The 11238-nt window shown below is 62.2% G+C and overlaps 1 protein-coding gene across 1 annotated transcript; it reads left to right on the forward strand.

Annotated features, from left to right (window-relative positions):
- Positions 1-254: 254 nt before the first annotated feature.
- On the forward strand, positions 255-10267 carry TBCB (tubulin folding cofactor B). Its single transcript, XM_082299756.1, has 6 exons — positions 255-581; positions 3911-4054; positions 5631-5727; positions 7407-7598; positions 8275-8347; positions 9606-10267. Exons 1-6 carry the CDS (start codon positions 468-470, stop codon positions 9721-9723), a joined length of 738 nt encoding a protein of 245 aa, XP_082155882.1. The 5' UTR covers positions 255-467; the 3' UTR covers positions 9724-10267.
- The last annotated feature ends 971 nt before the right edge of the window (positions 10268-11238 follow it).

Genomic DNA, 11238 nt, shown 5'->3' on the forward strand with positions numbered 1-11238 from the left:
CTTGCCCCGCTCCCTCGCTATTTTCATTGGTCCGCTCTCTCTTTGACACGCCCTCTCCTTTTATTATTGGCTGAGCCCCTCTTTTCCCCACCCCCTCTCTCCTCCTATTGGTCCACCCTCCTTTGTCCCTCCTATTATTCTCCTATTGGCCACTCTTTTCTTTATCCCGCCTCTTCTCGTTTCCTATTGGCTGTTTTCGTCACGTGACGTCCTCTCCCAGCTCTGATTGGCCGCGCCCTCGCCGGTCCCGGCTGTGGCGGCCCGTGAAGGTTCCAGAAGCGGCCGCGGTTCGGGAGGGAGCGGAACCGATCGCGGCTCCCGGTTCGGGGGGGCCCGGAGGCTCCCGGAGGCTCCCGGAGGAGCTCGCAGAGCTCCCGGAGGCTCCCGGGAGTCCCGATTCCCTGGTGCCGCTGGTGCCGGTGGTGCCGCTCGGGCGGTCCCGGGAGGGCCCGGTCGGTACCGGAGCCATGAACGGCGGCGGGGCCGGGCCGGGCCCGGTGTGGCTGGCGGTCAGCAGCTCCCTGAACGCTTTCCGCGCCTGCAAACGCTTCTCGCCCGCGCTCACCATCGCCGAGCTCAAGGTACCGCCCCGGCACCGCCCCACGGGATAACGGGAAGCGGAGCGGGAGCCCCGAACCGGCACCGGGAACCCCCAAAACCCAGAGAGGGAGCCCCGAACTGGGACCGGGAACCCCCAAACCCAGAGAGGGAGCCCCGAACCGGCACCGGGAACCCCCAAACCCAGAGAGGGAGCCCCGAACCGGCACCGGGAACCCCCAAACCCAGAGAGGGAGCCCCGAACTGGGACCGGGAACCCCCAAATCCCGAGAGGGAGCCCCGAACCGGCACCGGGAACCCCCAAACCCCGAGAGGGAGCCCCGAACTGGGACCGGGAACCCCAAAACCCCGAGAGGGAGCCCCGAACTGGGACCGGGAACCCCAAAACCAGAGAGGGAGCCCCGAACTGGGACCCCCCAACCCCAAACTGGGACCCCAAACTGGGACCTGAACCCCAAACTGGGACCGGAACCCCAATAGGAACCCCCCAAACTGGGATCCCCCAGACCCCAAACTGGGACCCCAAACTGGGACCTGAACCCCAATAGGGAGCCCCAAACTGGGACCCCCCAAGCCCCAAACTGGGATCCCCCAGACCCCAAACTGGGACCCCAAACTGGGACCTGAACCCCAATAGGGAGCCCCAAACTGGGACCTGAACCCCAGACTGGGACCCCCAAACTGGGACTGGAACCCCAATAGGGAGCCCCAAACTGGGACCCCAAACTGGGACCGGAACCCCGATAGGGACCCCCAAACTGGGATCCCAAACTGGGAAAGGGACTCCCAACTGGGACCCCCCCCAAGCCCCAAACTGGGATCCCCAGGACTCCCTACTGTCCCCTCCCAGTGCAAACTGGGAGTTACTGGGGGGCTCCCTGTGAGTGTCCCCCCCCTCAGTGACCCTCCCAGTGTTCCCAGTATCCCCATTATCCCCTCCCAGTGCAAACTGGAGCTCGTGGTGGGCTCCCTGTGACCCTCCCAGTGTTCCCAGTATCCCCATTATCCCCTCCCAGTGCAAACTGGAGCTCGTGGTGGGCTCCCTGTGACCCTCCCAGTGTTCCCAGTATCCCCATTATCCCCTCCCAGTGCAAACTGGAGCTCGTGGTGGGCTCTCTGTGACCCTCCCAGTGTTCCCAGTATCCCCATTATCCCCTCCCAGTGCAAACTGGAGCTCGTGGTGGGCTCCCTGTGACCCTCCCAGTGTTCCCAGTATCCCCATTATCCCCTCCCAGTGCAAACTGGAGCTCGTGGTGGGCTCTCTGTGACCCTCCCAGTGTTCCCAGTATCCCCATTATCCCCTCCCAGTGCAAACTGGAGCTCGTGGTGGGCTCCCTGTGACCCTCCCAGTGTTCCCAGTATCCCCATTATCCCCTCCCAGTGCAAACTGGAGCTCGTGGTGGGCTCCCTGTGACCCTCCCAGTGTTCCCAGTGTTCCCATTATCCCCTCCCAGTGCAAACTGGAGCTCGTGGTGGGCTCCCTGTGACCCTCCCAGTGTTCCCAGTATCCCCATTATCCCCTCCCAGTGCAAACTGGAGCTCGTGGTGGGCTCCCTGTGACCCTCCCAGTGTTCCCAGTATCCCCATTATCCCCTCCCAGTGCAAACTGGAGCTCGTGGTGGGCTCCCTGTGACCCTCCCAGTGTTCCCAGTATCCCCATTATCCCCTCCCAGTGCAAACTGGAGCTCGTGGTGGGCTCCCTGTGACCCTCCCAGTGTTCCCAGTATCCCCATTATCCCCTCCCAGTGCAAACTGGAGCTCGTGGTGGGCTCCCTGTGACCCTCCCAGTGTTCCCAGTATCCCCATTATCCCCTCCCAGTGCAAACTGGAGCTCGTGGTGGGCTCCCTGTGACCCTCCCAGTGTTCCCAGTATCCCCATTATCCCCTCCCAGTGCAAACTGGAGCTCGTGGTGGGCTCCCTGTGACCCTCCCAGTGTTCCCAGTGTTCCCATTATCCCCTCCCAGTGCAAACTGGAGCTCGTGGTGGGCTCCCTGTGACCCTCCCAGTGTTCCCAGTATCCCCATTATCCCCTCCCAGTGCAAACTGGAGCTCGTGGTGGGCTCCCTGTGACCCTCCCAGTGTTCCCAGTATCCCCATTATCCCCTCCCAGTGCAAACTGGAGCTCGTGGTGGGCTCCCTGTGACCCTCCCAGTGTTCCCAGTATCCCCATTATCCCCTCCCAGTGCAAACTGGAGCTCGTGGTGGGCTCCCTGTGACCCTCCCAGTGTTCCCAGTATCCCCATTATCCCCTCCCAGTGCAAACTGGAGCTCGTGGTGGGCTCCCTGTGACCCTCCCAGTGTTCCCAGTATCCCCATTATCCCCTCCCAGTGCAAACTGGAGCTCGTGGTGGGCTCCCTGTGACCCTCCCAGTGTTCCCAGTATCCCCATTATCCCCTCCCAGTGCAAACTGGAGCTCGTGGTGGGCTCCCTGTGACCCTCCCAGTGTTCCCAGTATCCCCATTATCCCCTCCCAGTGCAAACTGGAGCTCGTGGTGGGCTCCCTGTGACCCTCCCAGTGTTCCCAGTGTTCCCATTATCCCCTCCCAGTGCAAACTGGAGCTCGTGGTGGGCTCCCTGTGACCCTCCCAGTGTTCCCAGTATCCCCATTATCCCCTCCCAGTGCAAACTGGAGCTCGTGGTGGGCTCCCTGTGACCCTCCCAGTGTTCCCAGTATCCCCATTATCCCCTCCCAGTGCAAACTGGAGCTCGTGGTGGGCTCCCTGTGACCCTCCCAGTGTTCCCAGTATCCCCATTATCCCCTCCCAGTGCAAACTGGAGCTCGTGGTGGGCTCCCTGTGACCCTCCCAGTGTTCCCAGTATCCCCATTATCCCCTCCCAGTGCAAACTGGAGCTCGTGGTGGGCTCCCTGTGACCCTCCCAGTGTTCCCAGTATCCCCATTATCCCCTCCCAGTGCAAACTGGAGCTCGTGGTGGGCTCCCTGTGACCCTCCCAGTGTTCCCAGTATCCCCATTATCCCCTCCCAGTGCAAACTGGAGCTCGTGGTGGGCTCCCTGTGACCCTCCCAGTGTTCCCAGTATCCCCATTATCCCCTCCCAGTGCAAACTGGAGCTCGTGGTGGGCTCCCTGTGACCCTCCCAGTGTTCCCAGTATCCCCATTATCCCCTCCCAGTGCAAACTGGAGCTCGTGGTGGGCTCCCTGTGACCCTCCCAGTGTTCCCAGTATCCCCATTATCCCCTCCCAGTGCAAACTGGAGCTCGTGGTGGGCTCCCTGTGACCCTCCCAGTGTTCCCAGTATCCCCATTATCCCCTCCCAGTGCAAACTGGAGCTCGTGGTGGGCTCCCTGTGACCCTCCCAGTGTTCCCAGTATCCCCATTATCCCCTCCCAGTGCAAACTGGAGCTCGTGGTGGGCTCTCCAGCCTCGTGCATGGAGCTGCAGCTTTTCGGCGCTCAGGATGAGCCGCTGGGGCCGCTGGACAGCGACGCGGCGCTGCTGGGCTCCTACCCGGTCACCGACGGCTGCCGCGTGCACGTGCGTCCCGCTGGCCCCTGGGTGTCCCTGGGTGTCCCCTGGGTGTCCCTCGGTGTCCCCTGGGTGTCCCTCGGTGTCCCCCGGTGTCCCCAGGGGGGTGGGGATGGCCCCGGCGCTGCTGGGCTCCTACCCGGTCACCGACGGCTGCCGCGTGCACGTGCGTCCCGCTGGCCCCTCGGTGTCCCTGGGTGTCCCCTGGGTGTCCCCTCGATGTCCCCTGGGTGTCCCCTGGGTGTCCCCTGGGTGTCCCCTGGGTGTCCCCTCGGTGTCCCCTCAGTGTCCCCTGGGTGTCCCCTCGATGTCCCCTGGGTGTCCCCTGGGTGTCCCTCGGTGTCCCCTCGATGTCCCCTCGGTGTCCCCTGGGTGTCCCCCGGTGTCCCCATGGGGGTGGGGATGGCCCCGGCGCTGCTGGGCTCCTACCCGGTCACTGACGGCTGCCGCGTGCACGTGCGTCCTGCTCTGTCCCCTCGGTGTCCCCTCGATGTCCCCCGGGTGTCCCCTGGGTGTCCCCTGGGTGTCCCTCGATGTCCCCTGGGTGTCCCTCAGTGTCCCCTGGGTGTCCCCTGGGTGTCCCTCGGTGTCCCCGGGGGGTGGGGATGGCCCGGGTGAGGGGTGGCACCGTCCTGGTGTCCCCTGGGTGTCCCCCGGTGTCCCTCAGTGTCCCCCCGTGTCCCCCCGATGTCCCCTGGGTGTCCCTTGGTGTCCCCAGGGGGTGGGGATGGCCCAGGTGAGGGGTGGCACCGTCCTGGTGTCCCTGGGTGTCCCCTGGGTGTCCCCCGGTGTCCCCTCGGTGTCCCTCGGTGTCCCCTGGGTGTCCCCTGGGTGTCCCCTCGATGTCCCCTGGGTGTCCCTCGGTGTCCCCTGGGTGTCCCTCGGTGTCCCCTCGGTGTCCCCTGGGTGTCCCCTGGGTGTCCCCTGGGTGTCCCCTGCGTGTCCCTCGGTGTCCCCTGGGTGTCCCCCCGATGTCCCCTGGGTGTCCCTCAGTGTCCCCGGGGGGTGGGGATGGCCCAGGTGAGGGGTGGCACCGTCCCAGTGTCCCCTGGGTGTCCCCTGGGTGTCCCCCTCGGTGTCCCCTCGGTGTCCCCTCAGTGTCCCCCCGTGTCCCCTCGATGTCCCCTGGGTGTCCCTGGGTGTCCCCTGGGTGTCCCCTGGGTGTCCCTTGGTGTCCCCAGGGGGTGGGGATGGCCCAGGTGAGGGGTGGCACCGTCCCGGTGTCCCCTGGGTGTCCCCTGGGTGTCCCTCGGTGTCCCCTGGGTGTCCCTCGGTGTCCCCCTGGTGTCTCTCAGTGTCCCCCCGATGTCCCCTGGGTGTCCCTGAGGGGGGTGGGGACAGCCCGGCTGAGGGTTGGCACTGTCCCGGTGCCCCCCGATGTCCCCCAGTGTCCCCTGGGTGTCCCCAAGGGGGTGAGAATGGCCCTGGTGAGGGGTGACACCTGAGGGGTGACACCTGAGGGGTGACACCTGAGGGGTGACACCTGAGGGGTGGCACCTGATGGGTGACACCTGAGGGGTGGCACCTGAGGGGTGGCACCTGAGGGGTGGCACCTGAGGGGTGGCACCGCCCGCTGTGCCCACAGGTGACCGATCGCAGCGGGGCCCGCGCCGGGCAGTTCGAGGACGTGTCACAGGTGGCCAAGTACGAGATGGCCGAGAGTGACTACGACAAGAGACCAGGTGGCTACGGGGACAGCGGGGGGGCGGGGACACTGGGGGGGGTTGGGGACACTGGGGGGGGTTGGGGACATTTGGGGACATTGGGGGGGTTGGAACATCCAGGGACATTTGGGGACACCAGGGGGGATTGGGATCATCCAGGGACATTTGGGGACACCGGAGCCGCTGCTCCTGTCCCCGCTGTGTCCCCGCTGTGCTCGAGGTGACCCCGGCTTGTCCCCAAAGTGCCACCCCATGGGGGACACCCCTGTCCCCGTGGTGCCACCGTCCCTGTCCCCGTGGTGCCACCGTCCCTGTCCCCACCCTGTCCCCGTGGTGCCACCATCCCTGTCCCTGTGGTGCCACCGTCCCTGTCCCCACCCTGTCCCCGTGGTGCCACCGTGCCTGTCCCCGTGGTGCCACCATCCCTGTCCCCATGGTGCCACCGTGCCTGTCCCCACCCTGTCCCCGTGGTGCCACCGTCCCTGTCCCCACCCTGTCCCCGTGGTGCCACCGTCCCTGTCCCCACCCTGTCCCCGTGGTGCCACCGTGCCTGTCCCCGCCCTGTCCCCTGCGCTCCTTCCTGCGCCAGCGCTGCCGGGGCCGCTGGGACCGGGAATGGGACCGGGATTGGGGTCAGGAGCAGGAATAGGAGCAGGAGCGGCTTTTCCCTGTCCCTGGTGTCCCCTGGTGTCCCCTGGTGTCCCCTGGTGTCCCCACAGCCTCCCTGCGCTCCTGGGGCCGCCGGCATCAGGACCGGGAATGGGACCGGGAACAGGAATAGGAGTGGGAATAGGACCGGGAATGGGACTGGGAACGGGACCGGGAATGGGACCGGGATCAGGAATAGGACCAGGAATGGGACCAGGATCAGGACCGGGAATGGGACCGGGATCAGGACCGGGAGTGGGAGCGGGATCAGGAATAAGACCGGGAATGGGACCGGGAATGGGACCGGGATCAGGAATAGGACCAGGAATGGGACCAGGATCAGGACCGGGAATGGGACCGGGATCAGGAATAGGACCAGGAATGGGACCGGGATCAGGACCGGGAGTGGGAGTGGGATCAGGAATAGGAGTGGGAATGGGACTGGGAACGGGACCAGGACCAGGAATAGGAGTGGGAATGGGACTGGGACCGGGAATGGGACCAGGAATAGGAGTGGGAATAGGACTTGAAATGGGACTGGGATCAGGGCTGGGAATGGGACCGGGATCAGGACCGGGATCAGGAACAGGAGCAGGAATAGGACCGGGAATGGGACTGGGATCAGGGCTGGGAATGGGACCGGGATCAGGAATAAGACCAGGATCAGGACCGGGAATGGGACCGGGATCAGGGCTGGGAATGGGACCGGGATCGGGACCGGAATCAGGAATAGGAGCAGGAACGAGACTGGGATTGGGACCGGAATCAGGACCGGGAATGGGATCGGGAATAGGAGCGGGAATGGGACCGGGATGAGGACCGGCAATGGGACTGGGAATGAGACCGGGATCAGGATCAGGACCGGGACCGGGATCAGGAATAGGGCCGGGAATGGGACCGGGATCAGGAATAGGGCCGGGAATGGGACCGGGATCAGGACTGGGATCGGGACCGGGATCAGGACCAGGATCAGGACCGGGAATGGGACCGGGACGAGGAGCAGCGGGTCCCGTGCCCGCGGTGCCACCGTGGCCTCGCTGTCCCCGCAGAGTCCGTGCGCTCCTTCCTCCGCCAGCGCTCCTGGGGCCGCTGGGACCGGGAGCGGGAGCGGCAGCGGCAGCGGGAGCGGGAGCAGCGCCGGGCTCAGGAGGCGGCGGCGGCGGCCGCGCTCCCGCTCGGTGCCCGCTGCGAGGTGCGGGTGCCCGGGCAGCCCTGCCGGAGGGCCACCATCGCCTTCGTGGGTGCGTGTCCCCCTCCTGTCCCCTCCTGTCCCCTCACTGTCCTCTCCGTGTCCCCTCCTGTCCCCTCCCTGTCTCCTGCTGTCCCCCCGTCCCCTCCGTGTCCGTGTTCCCTTCCCGTCCCCTCCCTGTCCCCTCCCTGTCTCCTGTTGTCTCCCCGTCCTCTCCGTGTCCCTGTCCCTTCCCCGTCTCCTCCTTGTTCTCTCCCTCTCCCTTCCCCGTCCTCTCCCCTCCCTGTCCCCTCCCTGTCCTCTCCGTGTCCCCTCTCTCTCCCTTTCCCCTGCTCTCCCCTGCCCGTCCCCTCCTCTCCCTTCCCTCTCCCCTCCCGTCCCCTCCCTGTCCCTTCCCTGTCCCCTCCGTGTTCCTTCCTGTCCCGTCCTGTCTCCCTCTTCCCTCCCCGTCCCCTCCCTCTCCTCTCCCTCTCTCTTTTCTGTTCCCGTCTCCGTCCCTGTCCCCTCCCTGTCCTTTCCCCGTCCCCTCCGTGTCCCATCCCCTCCCTCTCCCCTCCCTCTCCCCTCCCTCTCCCCTCCCTGTCCCCGTCCCCTCCCCGTCCCCTCCCGTCCCCTCCCTCCTGTCCCTTCCCCGTCCCCTCCTGTCCCCTCTCCCTGTCCCCTCCCCGTCCCCTTTTTGTCGCCTCTCGCGCTGAAATTCCCGTTTTCGCCCGTTTTTCCCCCAAAAGGAGAGACGGATTTCAAGCCGGGCCTTTGGGTGGGGGTGCGCTACGATGAGCCGCTGGGGAAGCACGATGGGAGGTGAGGGGCTTCGGGGGCATTTTGGGGGGTCCTCACGGGGTTTGGGGGGATCTTTGAAGATCCTGGGGGGATTTTGGGGTGGTTTTGGGGATTTTGGGGGGTCCTCAGGGGGTTTGGGGGGAATCTTTGAACATCCTGGGGGGATTTTGGGGTGGTTTTGGAGAATTTGGAGGGGGTCCTGGGGGGATTTGGGGGGGTTTTGGGGGATCTTTGAAGATCCTGGGGGGATTTTGGGGTGGTTTTGGAGAATTTGGAGGGGGTCCTGGGGGAATTTGGGGGGTTCTGGGGAGGTTTTGGGGGATTTGGGGCGTCCTGGCAGCAATTTAGGGGGGGGTCTGTGGAGGTCCTGAGGGGATTTTGGGGTGGTTTGGGGGAATCTGGAGGGGTTTTGGGGGGTCCTGGGGGGTGTTTGGGGAGGGGTTGGGGAATTTAAAGGGGGTTTTGGAGGGTCCTGCGGGGATTTATCCCCCCCCCCCAATCCCTTATCACCTCCCCAATCCCTTATCCCCCCCCCAATCCCTTATCACCCCCCCAGTCCCTTATCAACCCCCCAATCCCTTATCAACCCCTCAATCCCTTATCAGCCCCCCAATCCCTTATCACCTCCCCAATCCCTTATCAGCCCCCCCAATCCCTTATCACCCCCCAATCCCTTATCACCCCCCCAGTCCCTTATCAGCCCCCCAATCCCTTATCACCTCCCCAGTCCCTTATCAGCCCCCAATCCCTTATCACCCCCCCAATCCCTTATCAGCCCCCCCAATCCCTTATCACCCCCCCAGTCCCTTATCAGCCCCCCAATCCCTTATCACCCCCCCAGTCCCTTATCACCTCCCCAACCCCTTATCACCCCCCCAGTCCCTTATCACCCCCCCAATCCCTTATCACCCCCCCAGTCCCTTATCACCTCCCCAACCCCTTATCACCCCCCCAGTCCCTTATCACCCCCCCAGTCCCTTATCAGCCCCCCATCCCTTATCACCTCCCCAGTCCCTTATCACCCCCCAATCCCTTATCAGCCCCCCATCCCTTATCAGCTCCCCAATCCCTTATCACCCCCCCAGTCCCTTATCAGCTCCCCAATCCCTTATCTCGGTGCCCATCCCTTATCACCCCCCAGTCCCTTATCAACCCCCCAATCCCTTATCACCCCCCAATCCCTTATCACCCCCCCAATCCCTTATCACCCCCCCAATCCCTTATCAGCCCCCAATCCCTTATCTCGGTGCCCGTCCCTTATCTCTCTCCCCTCCCCCAGCGTGGGCGGCCGCCGTTACTTCGAGTGCCCCCCCAAATACGGCGCCTTCGTCAAACCCCAGAACGTCACCGCCGGCGACTTCCCGGAGGAGGACGACGGCCTGGCCGACGAACTCTGAGGGGACGGCCCCAAAATCCCCCAGAATCACCCCAAAATCCCCCCTTTTTTCCCGCCTTTTTTTCGCTTTTTTTTTGGATTTTTTTTGGGGGGGGGAAAAAAGCGGCCCCAAAATCGCCGTTTTTCACCTCGGTTTTGGGCGGGAAAAGCGGCCCCGAACGGCGCCGTTTTTGTTGGGTTTGGGGGTTCTCACGTCCCGGGGGGTCCTCATGGATGAGGGACCCCAAATTCCCCCCGAGGAGCCCAAAATTCTGCCCCGGGAGCCCCAAAAATCCCCTCGGGAGCCCCAAAAATCCCCCCGGGAGCCCCAAAAATGCCCCGCGTTGGGCGCCAAAGGGGGCGTGGCCTGTGAGGTCAACCAATCAGAGAGCTCCTCGTTGGCCACGCCTCCCAAAAAGGGCGGGCAAAGGGGCGTGGTCAACTCGCGGGTGAGCCCCGCCCCTTTCTGGCCCCTCCCCCACCCCAAAAATGGCGTTTTGAGGTGAAAAAGTGGAATTTTGGAGCTTTTCTTGAGGGCGATTGGGAAATGGTGGCGCTTCCGGTGTCCTGGCCAATCAGAGTGCGGGCTCCGGTGTTCTGGCCAATCAGAGTGCGGGCTCTGAGGAGAGGGGCGGGGCCGCGTTGATGGATGGGTGGCTCGGCCAATGGGAGCGCAGAGGGAGTGGTTAAGGGGTGGGGCTGGAAATGGGCGTGGCCGACAGGGAAGGGGCGTGGCCAGGTGGCAATGGACCAGTGGGTGATTGTTAAATGGGCGTGGTTATGCAAATAAGGGGCGTGGTCACCCAAAAAGGGCCCTTTTCCCGTTTTTAGTCGCTTCATTCCTTTTTTTAATTCCATTTTTTTTGTTTCTTCACCATTTTTTAATTAACTTTTAGGGTTTTAACTCAATTTCTGCCTCTTTTTTCTTTTATTCCCTTTTTTATTCCCATTTCTTCGCTTTTTCACCGTTTTTCATCAATTTTTGTTGGTTTTCTTCACTTTTTATTCTCTTTATTCCCATTTCAGTCCCTTTTTGGTCACTTTTGCCTTCACTTTATTCTCTTTTTGCCACTTGTTCACTTTTTTATTCACTTTTATTCACTTTTTTATTCACTTTTTTATTCACTTTTTTCTCCTTTATTCCCCTTTTCTTTTTACTTTGTTCCCTCTGAATTTTTGCCACTTTTTTATTCCCATTTGTTCACTTTTTTATCATTTTTAATTACATTTATTCCCTTTTTAAGTCACTTTTTAATCGTTTTTTAAATCATTTTTTAATCACTTTTTTCACTTTTTCATCATTGTTTTCATCCACTTTTATTTTATTCCCTTTTTGGTCCCTTTTTAATTCACATTTTAATCACTTTTGTTCACTTTTTGATTCACATTTCTTCCTTTTTATCCCAATTTTGCTCATTTTTCATTCACTTCATCCCATTTTTGGTGCCTTTTCTTCACTTCATTCCATTTTTGGTCACTTTTTAATTAATTTTACTCCCACCTTTGTTGTTTTCGGCGACTTTTTTACTCATTTAAT

This window comes from Coloeus monedula (assembly GCF_965178545.1).
Source record: "Coloeus monedula genome assembly, chromosome: 33".
NCBI classification, from domain to species: domain Eukaryota; kingdom Metazoa; phylum Chordata; class Aves; order Passeriformes; family Corvidae; genus Coloeus; species Coloeus monedula.

Bases quoted from the DNA above. Each gene is read 5' to 3' on its own strand.
- TBCB (XM_082299756.1), top strand. From the start codon at position 468: ATGAACGGCGGCGGGGCCGGGCCGGGCCCGGTGTGGCTGGCGGTCAGC. The intron at 4,055-5,630 runs GTGCGTCCCGCT...CTGTGCCCACAG, and splicing joins CCGACGGCTGCCGCGTGCAC to GTGACCGATCGCAGCGGGGC. The intron at 5,728-7,406 runs GTGGCTACGGGG...CTGTCCCCGCAG, and splicing joins TGACTACGACAAGAGACCAG to AGTCCGTGCGCTCCTTCCTC.